At 38.2% G+C, this 21,041-nt stretch overlaps 3 protein-coding genes and 1 long non-coding RNA gene across 10 annotated transcripts in view; 2 read left to right on the forward strand and 2 right to left on the reverse strand.

Moving 5' to 3' along the window:
• LOC131690269 (uncharacterized) overlaps positions 1 to 5,442 on the reverse strand; it is a 44,203-nt gene extending 38,761 nt beyond the window's left edge. For 5 of the 7 annotated variants that reach the window (XR_009305545.1, XR_009305543.1, XR_009305544.1 and 2 more), the window contains exons 1-2: positions 5,008 to 5,442; positions 4,903 to 4,941 (exon numbers count right to left, since the gene is read on the reverse strand). This is a non-coding gene — a long non-coding RNA (uncharacterized LOC131690269). The remainder of the gene's footprint in view (positions 1 to 4,902; positions 4,942 to 5,007) is intronic. The other 2 variants (XR_009305546.1, XR_009305547.1) reach the window with 1 other exon arrangement.
• A 7,523-nt stretch (positions 5,443 to 12,965) lies between these two features.
• LOC131691513 (zinc finger protein 277) lies at positions 12,966 to 14,518 on the forward strand. The gene has a single exon (XM_058977998.1). The coding sequence runs from the start codon at positions 13,131 to 13,133 to the stop codon at positions 14,478 to 14,480; it is 1,350 nt and encodes a 449-aa protein (XP_058833981.1). The 5' UTR covers positions 12,966 to 13,130; the 3' UTR covers positions 14,481 to 14,518.
• Positions 14,490 to 15,204, reverse strand: LOC131691514 (GSK3B-interacting protein). The gene has a single exon (XM_058978000.1). The coding sequence runs from the start codon at positions 15,073 to 15,075 to the stop codon at positions 14,638 to 14,640; it is 438 nt and encodes a 145-aa protein (XP_058833983.1). The 5' UTR covers positions 15,076 to 15,204; the 3' UTR covers positions 14,490 to 14,637.
• A 3,500-nt stretch (positions 15,205 to 18,704) lies between these two features.
• LOC131693692 (uncharacterized) overlaps positions 18,705 to 21,041 on the forward strand; it is a 43,326-nt gene continuing 40,989 nt past the window's right edge. Inside the window, exon 1 of the mRNA XM_058981742.1 lies at positions 18,705 to 19,662. The gene's annotated coding sequence lies outside the window, so the exon portion shown is untranslated. The remainder of the gene's footprint in view (positions 19,663 to 21,041) is intronic.

The raw sequence follows: 21,041 nt of genomic DNA on the forward strand, positions 1-21,041 counted from the left end.
GTGTGCGGTGGTCCTGCTCATGTCCCATATGTCAGGTCAAGATATTCAGAATCCATTTGAATGTAAACAATGACACTGTATGGTGGATATCTCGAGTAAGACCGAGGAGTCTAGGAAAATCATTTTGCTAGAAGATTGCTGGGCATCTTAGGAATGGAACTAGCTATATGTGTGCGGTGGTCCTGCTCATGTCCCATATGTCAGATCAAGATATTCAGAATCCATTTGAATGTAAACAATGACACTGTATGGTGGATATCTCGAGTAAGACCGAGAGTCTAGGAAAATCATTTTGCTAGAAGATTGCTGGGCATCTTAGGAATGGAACTAGCTATATGTGTGCGGTGGTCCTGGTCATGTCCCATATGTCAGGTCAAGATATTCAGAATCCATTTGAATGTAAACAATGACACTGTATGGTGGATATCTCAAGTAAGACCGAGAGTCTAGGAAAATCATTTTACTAGAAGATTGCTGGGCATCTTAGGAATGGAACTAGCTATATGTGTGCGGTGGTCCTGCTCATGTCCCATATGTCAGGTCAAGATATTCAGAATCCGTAAGAATGTAAACAATGACACTGTATGGTGGATATCTCGAGTAAGACCGAGAGTCTAGGAAAATCATTTTGCTAGAAGATTGCTGGGCATCTTAGGAATGGAACTAGCTATATGTGTGCGGTGGTCCTGCTCATGTCCCATATGTCAGGTCAAGATATTCAGAATCCATTTGAATGTAAACAATGACACTGTATGGTGGATATCTCAAGTAAGACCGAGAGTCTAGGAAAATCATTTTGCTAGAAGATTGCTGGGCATCTTAGGAATGGAACTAGCTATATGTGTGCGGTGGTCCTGCTCATGTCCCATATGTCAGGTCAAGATATTCAGAATCCGTAAGAATGTAAACAATGACACTGTATGGTGGATATCTCGAGTAAGACCGAGAGTCTAGGAAAATCATTTTGCTAGAAGATTGCTGGGCATCTTAGGAATGGAACTAGCTATATGTGTGCGGTGGTCCTGGTCATGTCCCATATGTCAGGTCAAGATATTCAGAATCCATAAGAATGTAAACAATGACACTGTATGGTGGATATCTCGAGTAAGACCGAGAGTCTAGGAAAATCATTTTGCTAGAAGATTGCTGGGCATCTTAGGAATGGAACTAGCTATATGTGTGCGGTGGTCCTGCTCATGTCCCATATGTCAGATCAAGATATTCAGAATCCATTCGAATGTAAACAATGACACTGTATGGTGGATATCTCGAGTAAGACCGAGAGTCTAGGAAAATCATTTTGCTAGAAGATTGCTGGGCATCTTAGGAATGGAACTAGCTATATGTGTGCGGTGGTCCTGCTCATGTCCCATATGTCAGATCAAGATATTCAGAATCCATTCGAATGTAAACAATGACACTGTATGGTGGATATCTCGAGTAAGACCGAGAGTCTAGGAAAATCATTTTGCTAGAAGATTGCTGGGCATCTTAGGAATGGAACTAGCTATATGTGTGCGGTGGTCCTGCTCATGTCCCATATGTCAGGTCCAGATATTCAGAATCCATTCGAATGTAAACAATGACACTGTATGGTGGATATCTCGAGTAAGACCGAGAGTCTAGGAAAATCATTTTGCTAGAAGATTGCTGGGCATCTTAGGAATGGAACTAGCTATATGTGTGCGGTGGTCCTGCTCATGTCCCATATGTCAGATCAAGATATTCAGAATCCATTCGAATGTAAACAATGACACTGTATGGTGGATATCTCGAGTAAGACCGAGAGTCTAGGAAAATCATTTTGCTAGAAGATTGCTGGGCATCTTAGGAATGGAACTAGCTATATGTGTGCGGTGGTCCTGCTCATGTCCCATATGTCAGATCAAGATATTCAGAATCCATTCGAATGTAAACAATGACACTGTATGGTGGATATCTCGAGTAAGACCGAGAGTCTAGGAAAATCATTTTGCTAGAAGATTGCTGGGCATCTTAGGAATGGAACTAGCTATATGTGTGCGGTGGTCCTGGTCATGTGCCATATGTCAGGTCAAGATATTCAGAATCCATTTGAATGTAAACAATGACACTGTATGGTGGATATCTCGAGTAAGACCGAGAGTCTAGGAAAATCATTTTGCTAGAAGATTGCTGGGCATCTTGGGAATGGAACTAGCTATATGTGTGCGGTGGTCCTGCTCATGTCCCATATGTCAGATCAAGATATTCAAAATCCATTTGAATGTAAACAATGACACTGTATGGTGGATATCTCAAGTAAGACCGAGAGTCTAGGAAAATCATTTTGCTAGAAGATTGCTGGGCATCTTAGGAATGGAACTAGCTATATGTGTGCGGTGGTCCTGCTCATGTCCCATATGTCAGGTCAAGATATTCAGAATCCGTAAGAATGTAAACAATGACACTGTATGGTGGATATCTCAAGTAAGACCGAGAGTCTAGGAAAATCATTTTGCTAGAAGATTGCTGGGCATCTTAGGAATGGAACTAGCTATATGTGTGCGGTGGTCCTGCTCATGTCCCATATGTCAGATCAAGATATTCAGAATCCATTCGAATGTAAACAATGACACTGTATGGTGGATATCTCGAGTAAGACCGAGAGTCTAGGAAAATCATTTTGCTAGAAGATTGCTGGGCATCTTAGGAATGGAACTAGCTATATGTGTGCGGTGGTCCTGCTCATGTCCCATATGTCAGGTCAAGATATTCAGAATCCATTCGAATGTAAACAATGACACTGTATGGTGGATATCTCGAGTAAGACCGAGAGTCTAGGAAAATCATTTTGCTAGAAGATTGCTGGGCATCTTAGGAATGGAACTAGCTATATGTGTGCGGTGGTCCTGCTCATGTCCCATATGTCAGATCAAGATATTCAGAATCCATTCGAATGTAAACAATGACACTGTATGGTGGATATCTCGAGTAAGACCGAGAGTCTAGGAAAATCATTTTGCTAGAAGATTGCTGGGCATCTTAGGAATGGAACTAGCTATATGTGTGCGGTGGTCCTGCTCATGTCCCATATGTCAGATCAAGATATTCAGAATCCATTCGAATGTAAACAATGACACTGTATGGTGGATATCTCGAGTAAGACCGAGAGTCTAGGAAAATCATTTTGCTAGAAGATTGCTGGGCATCTTAGGAATGGAACTAGCTATATGTGTGCGGTGGTCCTGCACTCAAAAAAAAGTAAACGTTATGCTTATTGATTTTACACATAGATTTTTGCAATTAACGGTGGCATATAGACACTATTTGCTGGCACATAAATCTAATGTGTGTATTTACAAGAAATATTAATCTTACATTCACATTTCATAACTATTAGGCACATAAAACCCCATTCTATAACAATATGCACATATAACTTATGTGTGTGCATACATAGTTTATACAGTTGACACATAGAAGATATGTGTGCGCTAGATAACAATACCATTTCTTCTTCATATGAATTTTAAGCGGTTTGAAGCAAATAGAATTAACGTTTGGATTTTTTTCAGTGTGGTCATGTCCCATATGTCAGGTCAAGATATTCAGAATCCATTTGAATGTAAACAATGACACTGTATGGTGGATATCTCGAGTAAGACCGAGAGTCTAGGAAAATCATTTTGCTAGAAGATTGCTGGGCATCTTGGGAATGGAACTAGCTATATGTGTGCGGTGGTCCTGCTCATGTCCCATATGTCAGATCAAGATATTCAGAATCCATTTGAATGTAAACAATGACACTGTATGGTGGATATCTCAAGTAAGACCGAGAGTCTAGGAAAATCATTTTGCTAGAAGATTGCTGGGCATCTTAGGAATGGAACTAGCTATATGTGTGCGGTGGTCCTGCTCATGTCCCATATGTCAGGTCAAGATATTCAGAATCCGTAAGAATGTAAACAATGACACTGTATGGTGGATATCTCAAGTAAGACCGAGAGTCTAGGAAAATCATTTTGCTAGAAGATTGCTGGGCATCTTAGGAATGGAACTAGCTATATGTGTGCGGTGGTCCTGGTCATGTCCCATATGTCAGGTCAAGATATTCAGAATCCATAAGAATGTAAACAATGACACTGTATGGTGGATATCTCGAGTAAGACCGAGAGTCTAGGAAAATCATTTTGCTAGAAGATTGCTGGGCATCTTAGGAATGGAACTAGCTATATGTGTGCGGTGGTCCTGCTCATGTCCCATATGTCAGGTCAAGATATTCAGAATCCATTTGAATGAAAACAATGACACTGTATGGTGGATATCTCGAGTAAGACCGAGAGTCTAGGAAAATCATTTTGCTAGAAGATTGCTGGGCATCTTAGGAATAGAACTAGCTATATGTGTGCGGTGGTCCTGCTCATGTCCCATATGTCAGATCAAGATATTCAGAATCCATTTGAATGTAAACAATGACACTGTATGGTGGATATCTCGAGTAAGACCGAGGAGTCTAGGAAAATCATTTTGCTAGAAGATTGCTGGGCATCTTAGGAATGGAACTAGCTATATGTGTGCGGTGGTCCTGCTCATGTCCCATATGTCAGGTCAAGATATTCAGAATCCATAAGAATGTAAACAATGACACTGTATGGTGGATATCTCGAGTAAGACCGAGAGTCTAGGAAAATCATTTTGCTAGAAGATTGCTGGGCATCTTAGGAATGGAACTAGCTATATGTGTGCGGTGGTCCTGCTCATGTCCCATATGTCAGGTCAAGATATTCAGAATCCATAAGAATGTAATAACTTAACATTAGGAATTTAGTGCTTAACTTGACACTGGTTTCTGCTATTTGCTAATAGGTGGCTCTGCAATCGCAAAATGTTAGGCACTAAAAATTTTGGTGCTTGGAATTTAGTGCCTAACTTGATACAAACCGTCTTCTGCCGCTTCAACTGACCACAAAATGTCCACACCTTGAACGAACAAAATTCGTTATATAAGATTGGTTTTCTTGTAGGTTTAGAATTTCAGGATGTTACATCCGCAATGATTCGTATCGTGATATCCTTTGATAACTTTTTCACACATTGCATGATACCGCAATGCCACTTCCGTTTCTGACATCCACCACGGACAAATGTGTTCGTTGAGAAATTTGATCTTCCTTTTAACGATTGTGTATCACCATTTAGCTAATATAATTACACTTGAATTGCCTAAGAATATTGCAATTAAACTTAGTAATCACTTTGTGGAAGTATTCTTCATTAGATGAAAGTTTTTCCGCTTTTTTTTGTTCTCGTTATAATACATGGTTACTTAACTAAAATTAATTGTGAGTGCAACATGTCCCGCAAATACAAATTCAACAAACGTCAAGCGCATTGTAAGCACATGAAACGTGCATGTATGCGAGCATCAAGGTCCGTCAAATATTCTTCGAGAGAAATGTTGACGGTCCGTGCTGTTGCCGTTCTGTGACGTTCCGGAAGACTGATGTCTCGTGTGAATACGTGTGTTAAAAACACGTTTAATATATCTTGACGTACCGATGACGTTCCGTTCCGTTGACGGATCTTGATGTATCGTGTGAATCGTTACTTTATCCCATAGAATCGGTTGTGTCACTGGAGCCGGTATACGAACTGGAACCAGCCAGAATTCCAGTTCATTTCCGGCTGAACTTTACTGGGAATGTTCGTTCGCCACTGCACGCAGAATTTTATTTATGCATCGATAGCATACTTTTCTAGCTGCCTCTCGTTTCTTCTGCTGTAAATTGTATGCATTGTATTGTACATTGTACATATTCGGTCTATCCACTCATTCGATGCTGACTAGAAGTTTAAGCATGAAAATGCATAAAAATTACAGCAGAATAAAAGAGACGGGAATAGAAAGAATGCTAACTACGCATATTTTTGTTTCTCAGTGTGGATTGTTTACACGCAGAAAAAAGATTTGTAGGTTCAATAAAAATATGGATAAAATTCAATTAATAAAATTATTGGTCGGCAGACAATAAATTCCATATCAACTTTTGAATAGGGCTAATAAGATTTGTAAACAAACTTTTGTTTTGCTGATTTCTCTTATTTTGTTATAATTTCAACACAGAAAACATTTGAAATTGATTCTACCAAGGGTAAATATGTTGATTCAAGTGTATTTTTCATGAAATTCAACTCGGCAGCGGAGTAATGAGCGAAAGAAGTTTGTTTACAAAAATCTCATTAGCCCTTTTGAAGAATTAATATTGAATTTATTTAATGAATTCAATAAAATTTATTGTTTGAACAAATGCAAAATTTATATTTGGTTTGAATAAAAGAAGTTATTGTTCTATTTTTTAATATATTTTATTGGAATTAAAACAAAATTACCTAAATTAAAAATGTTTTTATTGAAAGCAAAAATTATTGTAATTGCGATAAAAAATATTTTCAGACCAATAAGTTTTGAAGTAATAAACAAAAAATGATAGGATTGAATAACACATATTTTTGGTTTAAATATGCTTAATTTTTCTGCGTGCAATCGAAAAAAAATCAAAAAATTAGGCTGTGCACGCTGACGAAGTCGACATAAATTTGACTTTTACTGTGAGCCATGTTTACCAACACTGCCATTAAGCTGCGAGGCAATGTTGGTAAACACGGCTCACAGTCAAAGTCAATTTATGTCAACTTGCTAGTTGATTTCGTCAGTGTGCACAGTCTAAGGGCATATGTTCAGGAGTGTTTCGGTACCAGATTCATAATTTTGACAGTTCTATAAAATAAAACTAAAAATTTTAAAACTAGAACTTGCTGTCCCCAGCAGCAATTTTAACGCGTGTTCTATTCAGTTTGAAATTCATTTTCCGCCATGCTTTCAGCGTCACTGCATTCAAATTTATTTTTCCCCAGTCTATCGGGTCCAAGTGTCTATGCTGAAAACTTTGCATGTATTTAAAACAGTTCTAAACGTGTTTTAAAATCAGCAACAAATAGAACGGCGTCGTATAACAGTTTTAAATTTTAAAACATAACTGTTCGAAATAATAAAACAAAACGCTCTGCTGGGGATGTGAATGTTTCAGTTCCAGATCTACTTTGAAATTCCTATACAAAATAAAACGCTTCTGGACATGCCCTAATGCTATAAAAATGTTGACAACGGATTTTGAAGGTGCGTATCGTGCAAGACGGATACAGGTGTGCACATGTTTTGTTCTATGTGTGAGTGCGGTTGTCATTTTTCATTGATGAAGCCGAAAAAAACAAAAGTATATGAAGAAGAAACACACAAACAAATGACGTAGTAGGACTTTCTGTTTTGTTTCGGTTCGGTCATAGTTATTTTAATCGTTTGTTTAGGTAAAAAGTGTCCCGAAGTGTTCTAATCGGTAGATCCGAGGTGATGCTCGGCCTTTTCTCACTTTTCATCGGGCGCCAAAGAATCAGGATGCTCGTTCGGATGTTTATGTTTACTTCAAAGGCCCCGGACGCCATGCTTAATTTTACAAGTATAAAACTCACGGCTTACAGAAACGAGGCTTGCTGTACTCCGCGAATTGAGTTTTTGGTGCCGAGTTGGCAAATAGCCCCCCGTCAGCCAGCAACTTGCCCTTGACTGGGAAGCTATCCCGACGTCCAAAACCTTTGCTGGGAACAGAAAATTACGGTTCCCAGTCAAAAAGGGCAAGTTGCTGGCTGATGGGGAGCTATTTGCCAACTCCGATGCGCAAATTGCTCCTCAATTTGCCAGTAAATTGCTGGCAATTAGGGGGCTATTTCAAATGCAACATTTGGGCGATTTGCCACCGTATTTTTCTTTTTTGCCGCCCTGTCCGCCTTTAAATCGCCCACGGAACGGGCCATTTTATCGCCCTTAGAGCATGTTCAGGAGAGTTTCAGTTTTAGATTTATAATTTTGACAGTTCTATAAAATAAAACGGAAAATTTTAAAACTGGAACTTTCTGTCCCCAGCAGCAGTTTTAGCGGGTGTTCTATTCAGTTTAAAATTCATGTCTCGCCATGCCTTCAGCGTTACTGCATTCAAATTTACTTTTCCCCAGTCTATCGGTTCTAAGTGTCTCTGCTGAAAACTTTCCATGTATTCAAAACACAGTTCTAAACGTGTTTTAAAATCAGCATCAAATAGAACGGCGTCGTATAACAGTTTTAAATTTTGAAACAAAACTGTTCGAAATAATAAAACAAACGCTTTGCTGGGGATGTGATTGTTTCAGTTCCAGTTCTACTTTGAAACTCCTATATAAAATAACACGCTCCTGAACATGCCCTTAGTTGCCTAATATGAAAATTCTACTATAGTTACACGCGATTCCACAATTTCCCACATTTGTTGGCTTAATGAAGTGCACGAAACAAACAAAACTCAAGCGAGAACATGCCAATTATTAAAAAAACAATTTTAAGCTTAAGCCAAACATGAACCGCCATGTTTGAAAAACGCGAAAAACAACCAAGTCCATTTCAGCTGCCAGAAAATTTGTCTAAATATTGAAATTGGCTTTAAAGCGCATTCGCAAATTGCATTTTTTTCGTAGGGGCAATTAGCACAGGCGAGTTTAGTCAAACGTCAAAATCTCGATAAACATATGATTACGGCCTAAAAGCCAACTGTCAAAATTCTCTTTGAAAGGCAAATTCCTGGCAAACCGATGCTCGCCAATCACAGATGTTGGTAGTAAACAAAAGTTTTCTCTTTCATTAACTGCTATGAACTGTGCTTAGCGAGTAACGGTTTGTCCGGAATTTCCTTTCAAAGAGAATTTTGACAGTTGGCTTTTAAGCCGTAATCATATGTTTGTCGAGAAATGTTTAAATCGCCTGACCGCATGTTCGTCCGCATTTTTTTTTTTGACCGGGATATGTAAGCCCAGGCTTACCAATATGACTGCCTTTTTACTACTGTCGCTGTGCAACAGAATCCGATGTCGCTATGTGTGCTCAACGCTCTCTTGCTACAGCACGTTCGCTCGCCAAGCCGAACTGTAATGGCAACAATGCAATCTTGTGAGAAAAAGTGCTGTTTGGTGACAGTCTGTACCGCGCTCGTTTTGTTGAGAATATTCTACGCTAAACGTAGCGAGCGAATGGGCTGTCGGTTTACCATTTTTTGTGTCTGCTGTTTCGCATAAACTGTCCCGGTGACAGCCTTTTGAGAGGGATAACATTCCTCGTCCAAACTGGTAAAACTGTCGTCTAGGGCTGTCATATGATGAATGTCACCATTGAACATTTGCATGGAGTTTGAATCGGCGCAGCGGCAACAATTTGCGCTAAAGCGGACCCTGCACGAGCAGAAATATTGACAATAAATCATAGATTGATTCTTTAGAATTTAATTGAGATTGGTGGATTGAAGCAGTCTTATCAATATATTTATTGACAATATTTCTGTCTCGTGTAAGGTCCGCTTAAGGATCAACGCATGTTCAAGCGAACGATCGTGTAAAATGTACTTTTCAGCATAACAGTTATATTTTGGTTGCAGTTGAAAATCTAAATAGTGAACTTGCGCTTTTTGATTTTTCTCCTATTTTCAGCGTGCGGAACTAAAGCGCAACTGGTGTAAATGATGCGCAAGTTGATTCTCTAACATGTACACAAGATGCGCTGTAGTTGCCCACTCTGCAAATAGGGAAAAACGAAAGGTGCAAGGTAATTTTTCGATTTTCAACTGCAACCAGAATACTGTTATGCTAATCATGCGCATTAATTTGGACGTGCTTTAGGCATGATAAAACGCAGTTTTCAAACGTAGAAAAATTTGCCCAGGATAGAATTCTGGCACGATTTTCATTGGATGTCATTTAACATCAGTCGTAAGTTTTCATTACGTTGTTTTGGGCAATTGATTTATAGCATGATGGATTCAGTTGATTAAATAAATAGTCAGTTTTCTAATGCCGTTTTTTAATGAACAACCCCGGAGCAGTAAGTTGCATTTTCCAGCGAAAGAGCCGGCCACTGGACGTGTTCATTCCCACTTCTGCCAGAAAGTGCAACACTAGTGATTTCGGAATTAAAAAATCATATGATTAATATATGAGAAAATGAAAAAATGATGAATCTAAGAATTAAAAAATTTAAGAATTCAAAAATTTAGAAATTTTAAAATTCAAAAATTTAAAGATTTAAAAATTTAAAGAATCAAAGATTTGAAATTTTAAATATTTTGAATGGAAAAGGAAAAAAATTAAAATATTGAAGATTAGAAAATTTTGAAAGTTAAGGATTTAATAATTTTGGAACTTTAAAATTTAAAATAAAAATTTAAAACATGAAATATATTTTTTTATTTAAAAGTTTTTAAATACGAGACCGAGGAAATATTTTTACAAACCATTTTCAACTATTCTTGATGATGAAAGCCATCATTTTTTTTAAAAAAGTGCTGTATTAGGGCAGTTCACCACTAACAATAATAATACATTCCATATTAAATATAAAAAGTGATTGAAATTTATTTTTATTATTCTGTAGTACGAACGCTATGTTAGCAATGTTAAAGGCATTTTTTCTTATTTTTTAATGGGCCCATAGAAGTTAAATTTTAAGATAATTAAAAACTAAGATAAACTAAATATGAGTTAGAAAAGTGATCTGATTCGCAATGGATAGGTGACCATTGATTCACGCTAAACCTCCTGAATTCGCGGTTGCGGCACGGGACGATTAAAATTGTGGTATGATCCTTGTTTTCGGATAAAATTGCTAATAAGAAAATGAGGTCATGACAGTAAAAACATTTAACAGTAGTTGCCACATTTTAATTATTTATGGCTTAGCGCTGCTCACAACTCCCAATGCTTCACAACCTCCCAACGTCCCCTATTTCGAGGTGTGCCTGTACCTTGAAAAGTACAAAATGTTAGGACAATCTCGACAAACACGTTTGCTATTGAGTGGCATAATAAAACAAATAAAATCATCAGCTTGTCGATCACCTCAAACAAATTAGCATAACCAACAAATCACGAAAATATTTCAGGAGCCTGAAATCGGCGGCACGCCCCTCTTACAATTAAATTTAACTATATTATGCATTTCTCTATCGTAGCAACCCAATTTTTTAACTTTCCGATGAAATAAAAAAAAGCCTCATAACTCATATTCACTAGAGTGAGACATGGTTATATGAAAAAAATAAAATTTGGCTCCGAGTAACTTTTTGGGTCCCATTTAGCTCCCAGAACAACTCTGCAAATTTTTAGCTCAATCGGTGAAACTATATTTTTGCGCCCACGGTTTAAAGTTTACATGGGATTTCATATGGGAAAATTGTCTTTTGCAAATTAATTCTTCCAAGAGTTGCCCGTTATCTCCAAAAAATAAACAGTCTGATTTTTATAGGAAATTTATCAAGGAAACAAAGTCTAGAAGACTGCAAAACGATCTGATGCTTGTGGAAAAAGTTATTAAGCAAAAACCGATTGATGCCCTGAAGATTGATGAAAATTTCAGTTTTCATAGCATCACTGCTTCTGACGGTCTAATCAACGTTGGTCTAATTATATACAAAATTTTTAACTTTCTCTTATTATGTAAAAAGAAGCCTCAATTTATCCCTCAAAACCTTGCGAAGTGACCAAATAGTATAGATAAACGATTTAGATACGTTAAGAGAGGATTAAAACAAAATTGCGTATAATTGGACAACCAACAGCAGTGGTGCTAGAAAAAATGAATATTTTTTCAATCATCAGAGCATCAATCGGTTTCTGCTTGATAACTTTTTTCTTAAGCATCAGATCGTTTCGTGGTTTTCGAGACTTTGTTTCTTTGTAAAATTTTCTATACAAACCACATAACGATTTATTTTTAGGATGTAATGGGCGGCTCCTGGAGGAATTATTTTGTAAAAGTTGACTTTCCCATGCAAAATCCCATGTAAACTTTGAACAGTGGGCGCAAAAATATAGTTTCACCGATCGAGCTGAGAATTTGTACAGTTGTTCTAGGACCCAAATGGTACCTAAAAAGTTGCTCGGAGCTGGAATCTATTTTTTGTCCCACCCTAATGTTCACCTATGATTCGTGACTAGGCGCAATCTGCATTTTCATCTACACGGCATATCAAAAATCCGTTTTCTGAAACCGTCCAACTTTCCGCAATACGTACTTCTAAACGATTGCTTTCTGCCCCGATACGCCAATTCGACTCACATCACCATTACTGAACAATTACTATCCAGCTTCACTCAAACGATTCTCCCCCGCAACATAACAGTCTACCACAACGACTAAAAATATTTGCTCAGGTTTTCAATTTCGAACGAAATTAAAAATTCGCTGTTTAAAATCAAATCAAATAAAGCCGCTGGTTGTCATTCCGTCTGGGAAATGAATGAAAAAAAAAACGAAAACCTTGCATGCAGCATTCATTCTAAGGGTCGATTTCTTCACCCTCTCTTAACTTTTAAACCAGGTTTACCAGTACGTTTAAACCTGGCTTAAGCGCTAAGCGAGAGTGAAGAAATCGGTCCTAAATCGTTTTATACTCCGCACCGTACTGGGCTTAACTAATGTACAGAGCACGACTTTCACAGAAAAAAATGTTCTTTGATTGCATCGACGTGTCGGTTCTACCACTAAGAACGATAGAAATGTTACGCAAAACCAACTGAGGCTGTCATCGCTCATTAACTATAGTTGTAGACGTATGCGCAAATTGTCGTGTGCGGTACAAGACGGCAACGTTGCAAGTCGCATAACAGTTTAGTTTGTCGTGCTTGATTCGGTCATCAAACTGTCCAAGCGAAAAGAAGACGACAGCCTCTGAAATACTGTCGCAAGGCTGTACCCCTGTGTAAGCCGTGTATAAAGCTAATACTCCAAAGTGTCAAATGTTCCCACGTTTCTTTCTCTTCATCTTGCGTTTCGTGCATCACATTATAATAATACAGCTACATGTAGGCAGCAGCCGCAAACTTGACGAGTTTTGCTCCATAGGCACATTAAAGCGATGGAAATCATTGAAATGATATGTTGCAATACTCACAATCTCATCACATAACTCACTCACAACGTTCAAAACACGAGTTCTTTGGATTTTTCTGAAATTTTTCTCTGTTTTACTTGCCTTATAAACTTCAGTAATCTCAATCCAGACTGTTTCTGTGACTTCCTGTTAGAATTATATGATATAATGACCTCTGTTTCCGGTGTTGGTACTCCAGAGGATAATGCTGGCATGGCACCATCGCAGTCCTCGGTAATTGGTCCGCTCATTTTTTCCAAAGATGATTACGGAAGTCCTCCAGCAACCAGATTGGCGGATGATACATCGGTAGCCTGCATGTTGTGCGATGATATATACAACTTTCGACTAGGAGACTCGAGGGACCAGTACCTAGCGCATCTATACATGATCCATCGTTTAGTGATTGCAGACGTTGATGAAGTTAGTTGTTTAGCCAGCTATAGCCAATTTTGGAAGGAACATTTTCGAGAACACCCACTGGAAAAGTTTTGTTCAGTTATGTTTATGAACCAACTGCCTGATGGTACCCCCGTGAACAAAGAAAAATACTTCCTGTTAAGTAATATTGAACCGATGGATAAGGAATTAAGGCAGCGATTGAAGCGTGACATGATGGAATTAGTTTTAACGCGGCATCAATTTGAGCGAACCGATCGCAACTTTAATCGGGGTTGTTTATATTGTAAAGATTACCAAGCCGAAACTAGAGCGGATTTTGTGGAGCATCTCTACACAAAGCACTTTTTGCTGTTAGGCAAAGCGGAGAATTTAGTTTTCGTAGATGAACTTGTGGACACTGTACGAGATAAGATGAAGCAATTAATATGTATATTCTGTGAAAAAATATTCAAGGATAGACCTACACTCAAGGAGCACATGAGAAAAAAAGGACACAAGCGAATAAATCCTGATCTGAAATTTTACGATCGTTTCTTTTTGGTCAATTATAAGAACGATCGGCTCAAGAAACCTGCTGCAAAACCACCGGTTTCGACAAAAATGCGAGCCAATGAGAACTCACCTTTCCATTCAGAAGACTCAGATTCAGATTGGTCCGATTGGTATGGTGAAGAACAGCCAACAACCTGCCTTTTCTGTTCGATTAGCGAACCGAAGATTGAGTGTCTGAAAGATCACATGAAAACAGATCACAACTTTGATTTTGATTCCCATGTAATCGGTTTGAACTTCTATCAGCGGGTCAAGATTGTGAATTACATTCGAAGACAAATGCATGTATTGAGATGCGTACTCTGTCGTGAAGAGTTTTGCACTAAGGATCATCTGCTGGTGCATCTTAAGGAAGCTGCTCATTTCAGTATCGGAGAATCACAATACTGGGATCAACCCGAATATTTTTTCCCCACGTATGAAGATGATCAGTTTTTGTGCCATCTAGAAGACGATAGCCCAGATCAATCGGACGACAGCTCTATGGTTGTTTCTGAAAAGGTTAATGCCAACGTAAGTACCGAAGCAGAATCGCTTTCACTGGAAAATTTTAGATTGGAGTAATTAGATTGATTTTCAATAAATATGGTTCGATTTACAAAGTGCACATTTTTTATAATGCTTAAACTCACATTTCCTATCGATTCATCAGGTAACGTAAAACAAATCGAAATAAAACTTTTTAAAGCATAACCAGAATTTTAATACGCCTTATAAGAAACTACTTCCCATCTTCCAAGTCGAAACCATCACTTTCCACTTGGATACCGTTATCTGCTAACCTATCCTGCAATTGCTTGCTTAGTGCTTCCGCAAGACAGTTTCCAAATGAGTTGACATACGCTGGACTTATATGAGAAAGCAACGAATAGGGTGTTTCAAATCTCATGCTATCCGGATCCTGCTGGTCCATGCAATCAAATCGATCGCTTACAATCTGAAGCCCTTCATGATTCAGCATGACGCAAACTGCGATACCTTCCAAGGTGCGTAAATTGATAAACGCAGCTGTGTCCGTTGGCAGAAGCTGGTCAGAAATTTTAACTTCCTTTGCGTGACGAGCGATATCTTGAATTACTCCGTTGGCTTCCTTGGTCCAGTCAATAGTTTCGTCCTGTTCCGAATAGAATTTTTCGTAAGAGTCTTCGTTCTCTCCCATCGCCAGATGGATATAGCAAACGTAGATTATTCAAAATAGCTTATTCGATTTCTATCACGAAGAATATTAACCTTCCTTTAGATATTAACAACAAACACGGATGAGAAAAGTAACTATTCGTGAACAATGATAACTCACTCAGTGCTGTCAAAAAACATCGAAGATTAATATTTTCGTTTATTTTCTGCAAAAGCAAAGGGCCAAACTGCAAAATTTGAATTAATTCGATCATGAACCGACCAAAGGGCCGAAGACGCAATGATATCGAATCGAGAAAAATAGCTTTGAAAATTAGCTTCAAAAAATTAAATCGTATTTTAACAGTGTTTGCATACTGCGCTTTCAAATGTATTGAAACACTTCAAAACAATACTAGTTTTCGGAAGCATTACGAAAATATTTTATATAATAACGTTTTCATTGATAAAATTGAAAAAAAATATATTTCGCCGAGTGTTGTTATGAAATGTTGATTAGGCCATTTTTGAGTCGCCCTCTTATTTTGACCACTCACAATTTCGCCCTGCAGTGTCGCCAGAAAACAAAAACCAAATGTGGGTTTCGCCGTGCTCGCCGGAGGGGAAAATTTGTTATTCTTCCCGGGCGTATCAAGCAGTTGGTTTTTGTTTAGGGCGACTCTGTTTACGGGCTTTGTAAACAATGATGCTGTCAATTTCGCCCGTACACACTACCTTAGAAATGCAGAGGCGTAATCCGCCTGGCGGCTTGTTTACAGTCGAAAGTCGGTTCCGCCGTTTTGTTTTTTTTATTGATTTTCATGAAGTGTGAATCATTGAGTTTTTATATTTATTATGAAGCATTTTTACTCCTCTTTAAGATATTACTCAAATCTCCGTTTGTGTACATTTGTTATATAGGCCAATTTGTCGGTTCACGATCGAATTGTTGGCTCAGTATATTTTTTACGAATATTTAACCCACTGACCCAATCAGCGTGGCAAGCAGAAAGTTAGCAAAAGGTGGGCAAAGCGAAATTGATGCTGGCAGAGTTTCTGCGAGCATTTTGCGCGATTTGTACGAGAATTCTGGCAACGAATTCGCTGAAATGCAACAACCATTTCTGACAGAAGCGGTTAAACCAACCGATCACTTTTATCCAGAATCCAGCCAGAAATGTACGGTCAAGATCTCTGCACGCTTCCTGCCACATCTTTGTCAGATATTTTGCTCGATTCGTGCTGAATTCTACCAGGTAGGAATTGCCAGGATCTTTGCACAGTTTATGTCCGAGTTATGCCAGGGTTTTGCTCGGTTCCTGTCAAAATTTGCCAGAAAACGCGAGCGAAGCCGAGTTTGCCCTAGCTCAACTAACTCGACAGGATACGCGCAGAAATCGGACAGGGCTGCCAAACCAAGACTTACAGAAATCTAAAAGAGTGGTCTCTGCCAGAAAATTTGCTCACTGGAGAGAAACCCTAAACATTTTTTCGAAACGTCCTTCGTTGGACGATTATGAGACCAATCGTTCTTAGGGGGTAGTTGTTTGTGTCAATCGCTCCGAATATTTTGAATTTTTGAAAAGATATGTTTATCGCATCAACTGACTCGGTATTTTATTTTTACTGTTGATATTGTGAGGTTTAAAAGTATCTGCTGTTTTCTATTTGCTGTGAAAAAAAAAACAGCGGAGGACGCAATCGAAAAATTTGTTACCTAATGCAGGGCTATATTTATTACGAACAATGCAACAACCCATTTGCCAACGATAAACTAAAGATAGAGTGGATTTGGTTTTTCCATGCACCACTGAAGTTCGACCCTCCGATGCACACGTTGCACCGTCAGAGTGACAGATCGATAATAATTGCAATCGAAATTTTACGCAACAGCAGTCAGTGTTGATCTAGATTGCGTTTCCACGACAATGTATGATCCGTTGAAAAGTCTATGACAAGTGCATGCAATCACTGCGCGAAGACCGTCAAATTGGACGATAGCATTATCGGATGTATGCCCGAATAGAAATGTACAGTAACAAAACCATGATTTTCACTGTGACAGTACAGTAATTTTACAATAATTTATAGTAAGTTTTAGTGTTATGCTACAATACAAAAACAATAAACTTTAACGTTTTTACAGTAAATTTCAATGTAAAATAGACTTTTACAGTGAAAAAGGGGGGTGGTTATGTATCTTAACATTAAAAAAATCAATTTTTCTCCATAAATTTTTTTCTCGAAAACAGTAAAATTTAATGTGAATGCACTGTATCAGTTTTTTGCTGAACAGTGAAATTTATTGTTACATGAAATTTTATTGTAAATCTACTTTGAGAACTTGGCATCGAACAATGTTGAAACAGTAATAGCTATAATATGTATTGTTTTATGATTGTTTGTAGGGTAAATGCTATTGTAAAATTCTATCCGGGTGGGCTTTTGCAAAAAAATGTGGTTCTTATACAATGCGGAAAACAAATCAGCAAGCCGTTCTTGGGAATTCTCGCGGAAAACCTAGATTTATTTTGGATATGCATTGAATGTATCAAGCTGACGGGATTTGCTCGTTTTCGCGACATCATTTCTTCGCTTAGGTGTGCTATCGCTTGGAAAACAGATGACCCCGGGGGGGGGACGCAATAGCAGGTTTAAGTACTTTGTATTCAATTAATCTGACTGCACAATCCATTTGCTTCACGCATTTGCCAATTAGGTCATTACATGAAGAATAAAATTATCCTTAACCGATAGACCTCATCATTCTAAATATAACAATATGTTCAATCTTTAAAACTTCAGATTGATTTTGAATTACTTTTATAAAAAAAATATTAACACGTCCTCGTTTGGCACTATCGATCTTCCTTGCAGTGAATTTATCCATGTCTCTACAAACATATAAAAACGGCTTAAAAGCCGAATGAAATGAATCTTTCGCCGTTTATATAAGGCGCCTATGAACAGTTGCAGAAATTTTGAAATATTTTACTTTCAATTTAAAAGGTCTCAAGTACAAAATTTCAAAATATGATCATGAAAGTTTTGCGACTTTTGTATAATGCTTGTCATTTTGATAAGTACAAGGAATAATGAGTTCTGGTTTTTGGTATTCGTTAGCCATGCAATAATCACAGGTTGTACTGCAAATAACTCTGTTTGTTTACATTTCTCGACAAACATATGATTACGGCCTAAAAGCCAACTGTCAAAATCCACTTTGAAAGGAAATTCCAGACAAACCGTTACTAGTCGAACACAGTTCACAACAGTTTATGAAAGAGAAAGCTTTTCTCTTTCGTTTATTATCAACATCTGTGATTGGCGTGTAACGGTTTGTCCGGAATTTCCATTCAAAGTGGATTTTGACAGTTGGCTTTTCAGCCGTAATCATATGTTTGTCGAGATTTGTCACTATTTTGAATCAGAACTTCGCGTTTTGAAAGATTGAAAAATGGAGTGTTTAGCCTTTTCCAAAAAACACGTGACAATCAACCCTGATGGCAATAGCTCCAATGATAGCCCATGCATCAAAATCGCTTCATACTACGCTTCACAGTGTGCGACTTGACTTCATATTGAGACACCATCAACTATACCTCGATGATGCGCGACATATGCTACCTGTCTCGTTCACTCCCGTAGCTTGCGAGGCACTACTCGCTCGGGTCAGATGAATCGCCATTACGTTTTCGCGTTTGCAACTCCGGAACTAAAACGTGTGTGTTTGCTTGTGACGAAAAATCGGAAAATTTCGACCCGCACCTAACTCGGAACCGACCAAAAGTGGTAACGTTCGGTAGCGGAAGCTTTGTCTCCTCCTGTAGTAGTAGAATTTACCGGAGTGCTGTCCGTTCCGTCGCGTATGAATCAAATCTTTTTGAGGGTGTTAAGAATTTTCGCTTCGCTCGTCGGTGCGGTTTTCAGCAGGCCTTTTCCTCCCGACAGCGGTGTTTGTGAAGAGCGTAGTTGGATGCGGAAGATGTAGGCATAAGGCGGTCGCGGGGAAGAAGAGTAGTTACGTACGGTCACGGTATTTTTCCGATCGGAAAACGAATCGAAAAACTAGCCTTGCTTCCAATTTGCGGTGCCGGGAGCAGAGCTAATCGAAAAGGGAAGCATAGTGCCTAGAAGGTACAACCAAAAACGGAAGCAGCAGCTGAAATTATTGGATTCCGAGTTAGCTGGTTTTGTTTGTGTGTGTATATGTGATTCTGCGTCCCGAGAACAGGGACGGTAAACTGGAGCACTAGCGCTACGTGAACAAGTGTACACAACATTGCGTTGTTTCTGCAGAATCATCCGGGATTTCATCATAATTTTCGACGTTTCTGTCAGCAAAGCAAAACAAAGAAAGAAACATACAGAGCGTATCGATCGTGCAAATGATTCATTATTTACAATATTGTAAAAACATAAAAGTGAAACAAGAGAAGTCTAGAAGTGGTGCAAATAATAAATAGGTGTTCAGGGAGATTATTTCAAGCGAGCTTCGTTGCTATTGTAATTAGAATTGGTTTTATTTAGCACACCGTATGTCTGGAAATAGAAACGCCACGTTCTAGGAGCGTACATCTGTCGATCGTTTTCCAAGGAAAGCTAACAGTGGAACTGGCGATATAGTAAGGTAAGTTGAAGGATATAGTATCACTGTCTTTTTGTTAAATGCATGAATTTAATTGTCCCTTGGTATGCATTTTTCGGGACAGATACGATCTATCCCTCTTGGGCTTTTTATCACAAAATTCGGTATGTTGTCAAAATGGCAACAGTATACAATGGTTAAGCTTCCCACCGTTATTTGTTGCTGATTCTTGGATTCACGTGCATCCAAAGTTGCAATTAGACCTCTAAATTCACAACAATAACACCTGAACAAATGGAGAATGGTAATCAAGATGATCGTTAATTCATCTTGCTTGAACGGATTCTTTGGTTTCGTGTTCGAATAGTCTAATATTTTAAAATTCTGGTTCTAATCGGTTCCGCCAAAGAGGAGAAACCGGGTTCATAAGGCTTAGATGGAATAAGGCACTTTGAAATACGTGTTTTTAAACCATTTTTAACCATTTTTTCAATCGAATTAACATTAAATTAGCTATGGAATGCGCGTTTTGATTAATCGCATCAGAAGTCACCACTAACTACTTAGTATTTGTATGTTTATTTGTGACGATAGCCTGTTAGCATATTTCGACGTCAACATTTCATAAGGCATTATATACAATATGCTCGTGTTGAGAAAATGGCGTCTGAAAAATTACCTCGTACTTTATATTCCCATTTATGAACAGGAGCTTGATTTAAGTACCAAACAACTCAATGCCGTGTTAAATTAACCATTTTTTCCGAATAATATAACAGATTTATTAAAACAATTGTATTTTGAACGTTTTTTGTAGATAAATGTTTTGGTCCCTTTTGAAACATCGCACTGGTTTTGTGCCCTCTCCCATACTCCCTTTTCGGCGAGACGTTTGCTTATAGTGCGTGCGGGTGAGCCCTTTTGTTTACAGCAAATGATTATGTGACGTTTATTTTGATCCCTTTCTTGGTGTTGCGATGTTTTTGTTCCCTTTTCAAGTATAGTCTTTTTCATTAAGAAAAGGGCCCATAAACAATTTTTTCCGTTTTGTTGTTTGGTGTTTATGAGCCGTTAATTTTTGAGGGGAAGTGAAAGGGAACATAAGCAAAACAAGTTATTTTGCTTATGTGCCTTTTCGATAATCCATTATTTCCCCAACAGCCAGGTTTCAGAATCGTCTTATTTAAGGTATGTATAAAGCTTTGTTAGTGTCCATTTGAAGTAAGTATTAACCGGAATTGTTTACGTTTTGTTTATCGGCCCATTTGAAATGTTCTCGTCGATTTGCCATATATCAGGCCAAGGAAATATTAATTGATGAAATACATTTAGAAAGTACACAAGTGACGACCTAGCTAGCGCTGGATTGACGATAGCTCCAAAAACACTATTTTGTCCTCAACAAATCACTAGCTAAGCTT

Source organism: Topomyia yanbarensis, chromosome 3 (assembly GCF_030247195.1).
Source record: "Topomyia yanbarensis strain Yona2022 chromosome 3, ASM3024719v1, whole genome shotgun sequence".
In the NCBI taxonomy this organism is placed as follows: Eukaryota; Metazoa; Arthropoda; class Insecta; order Diptera; family Culicidae; genus Topomyia; species Topomyia yanbarensis.

Coding starts and splice junctions, on each gene's coding strand:
- LOC131691513 (XM_058977998.1), top strand. CDS start 13,131: ATGACCTCTGTTTCCGGTGTTGGTACTCCAGAGGATAATGCTGGCATG.
- LOC131691514 (XM_058978000.1), bottom strand. CDS start 15,075: ATGGGAGAGAACGAAGACTCTTACGAAAAATTCTATTCGGAACAGGAC.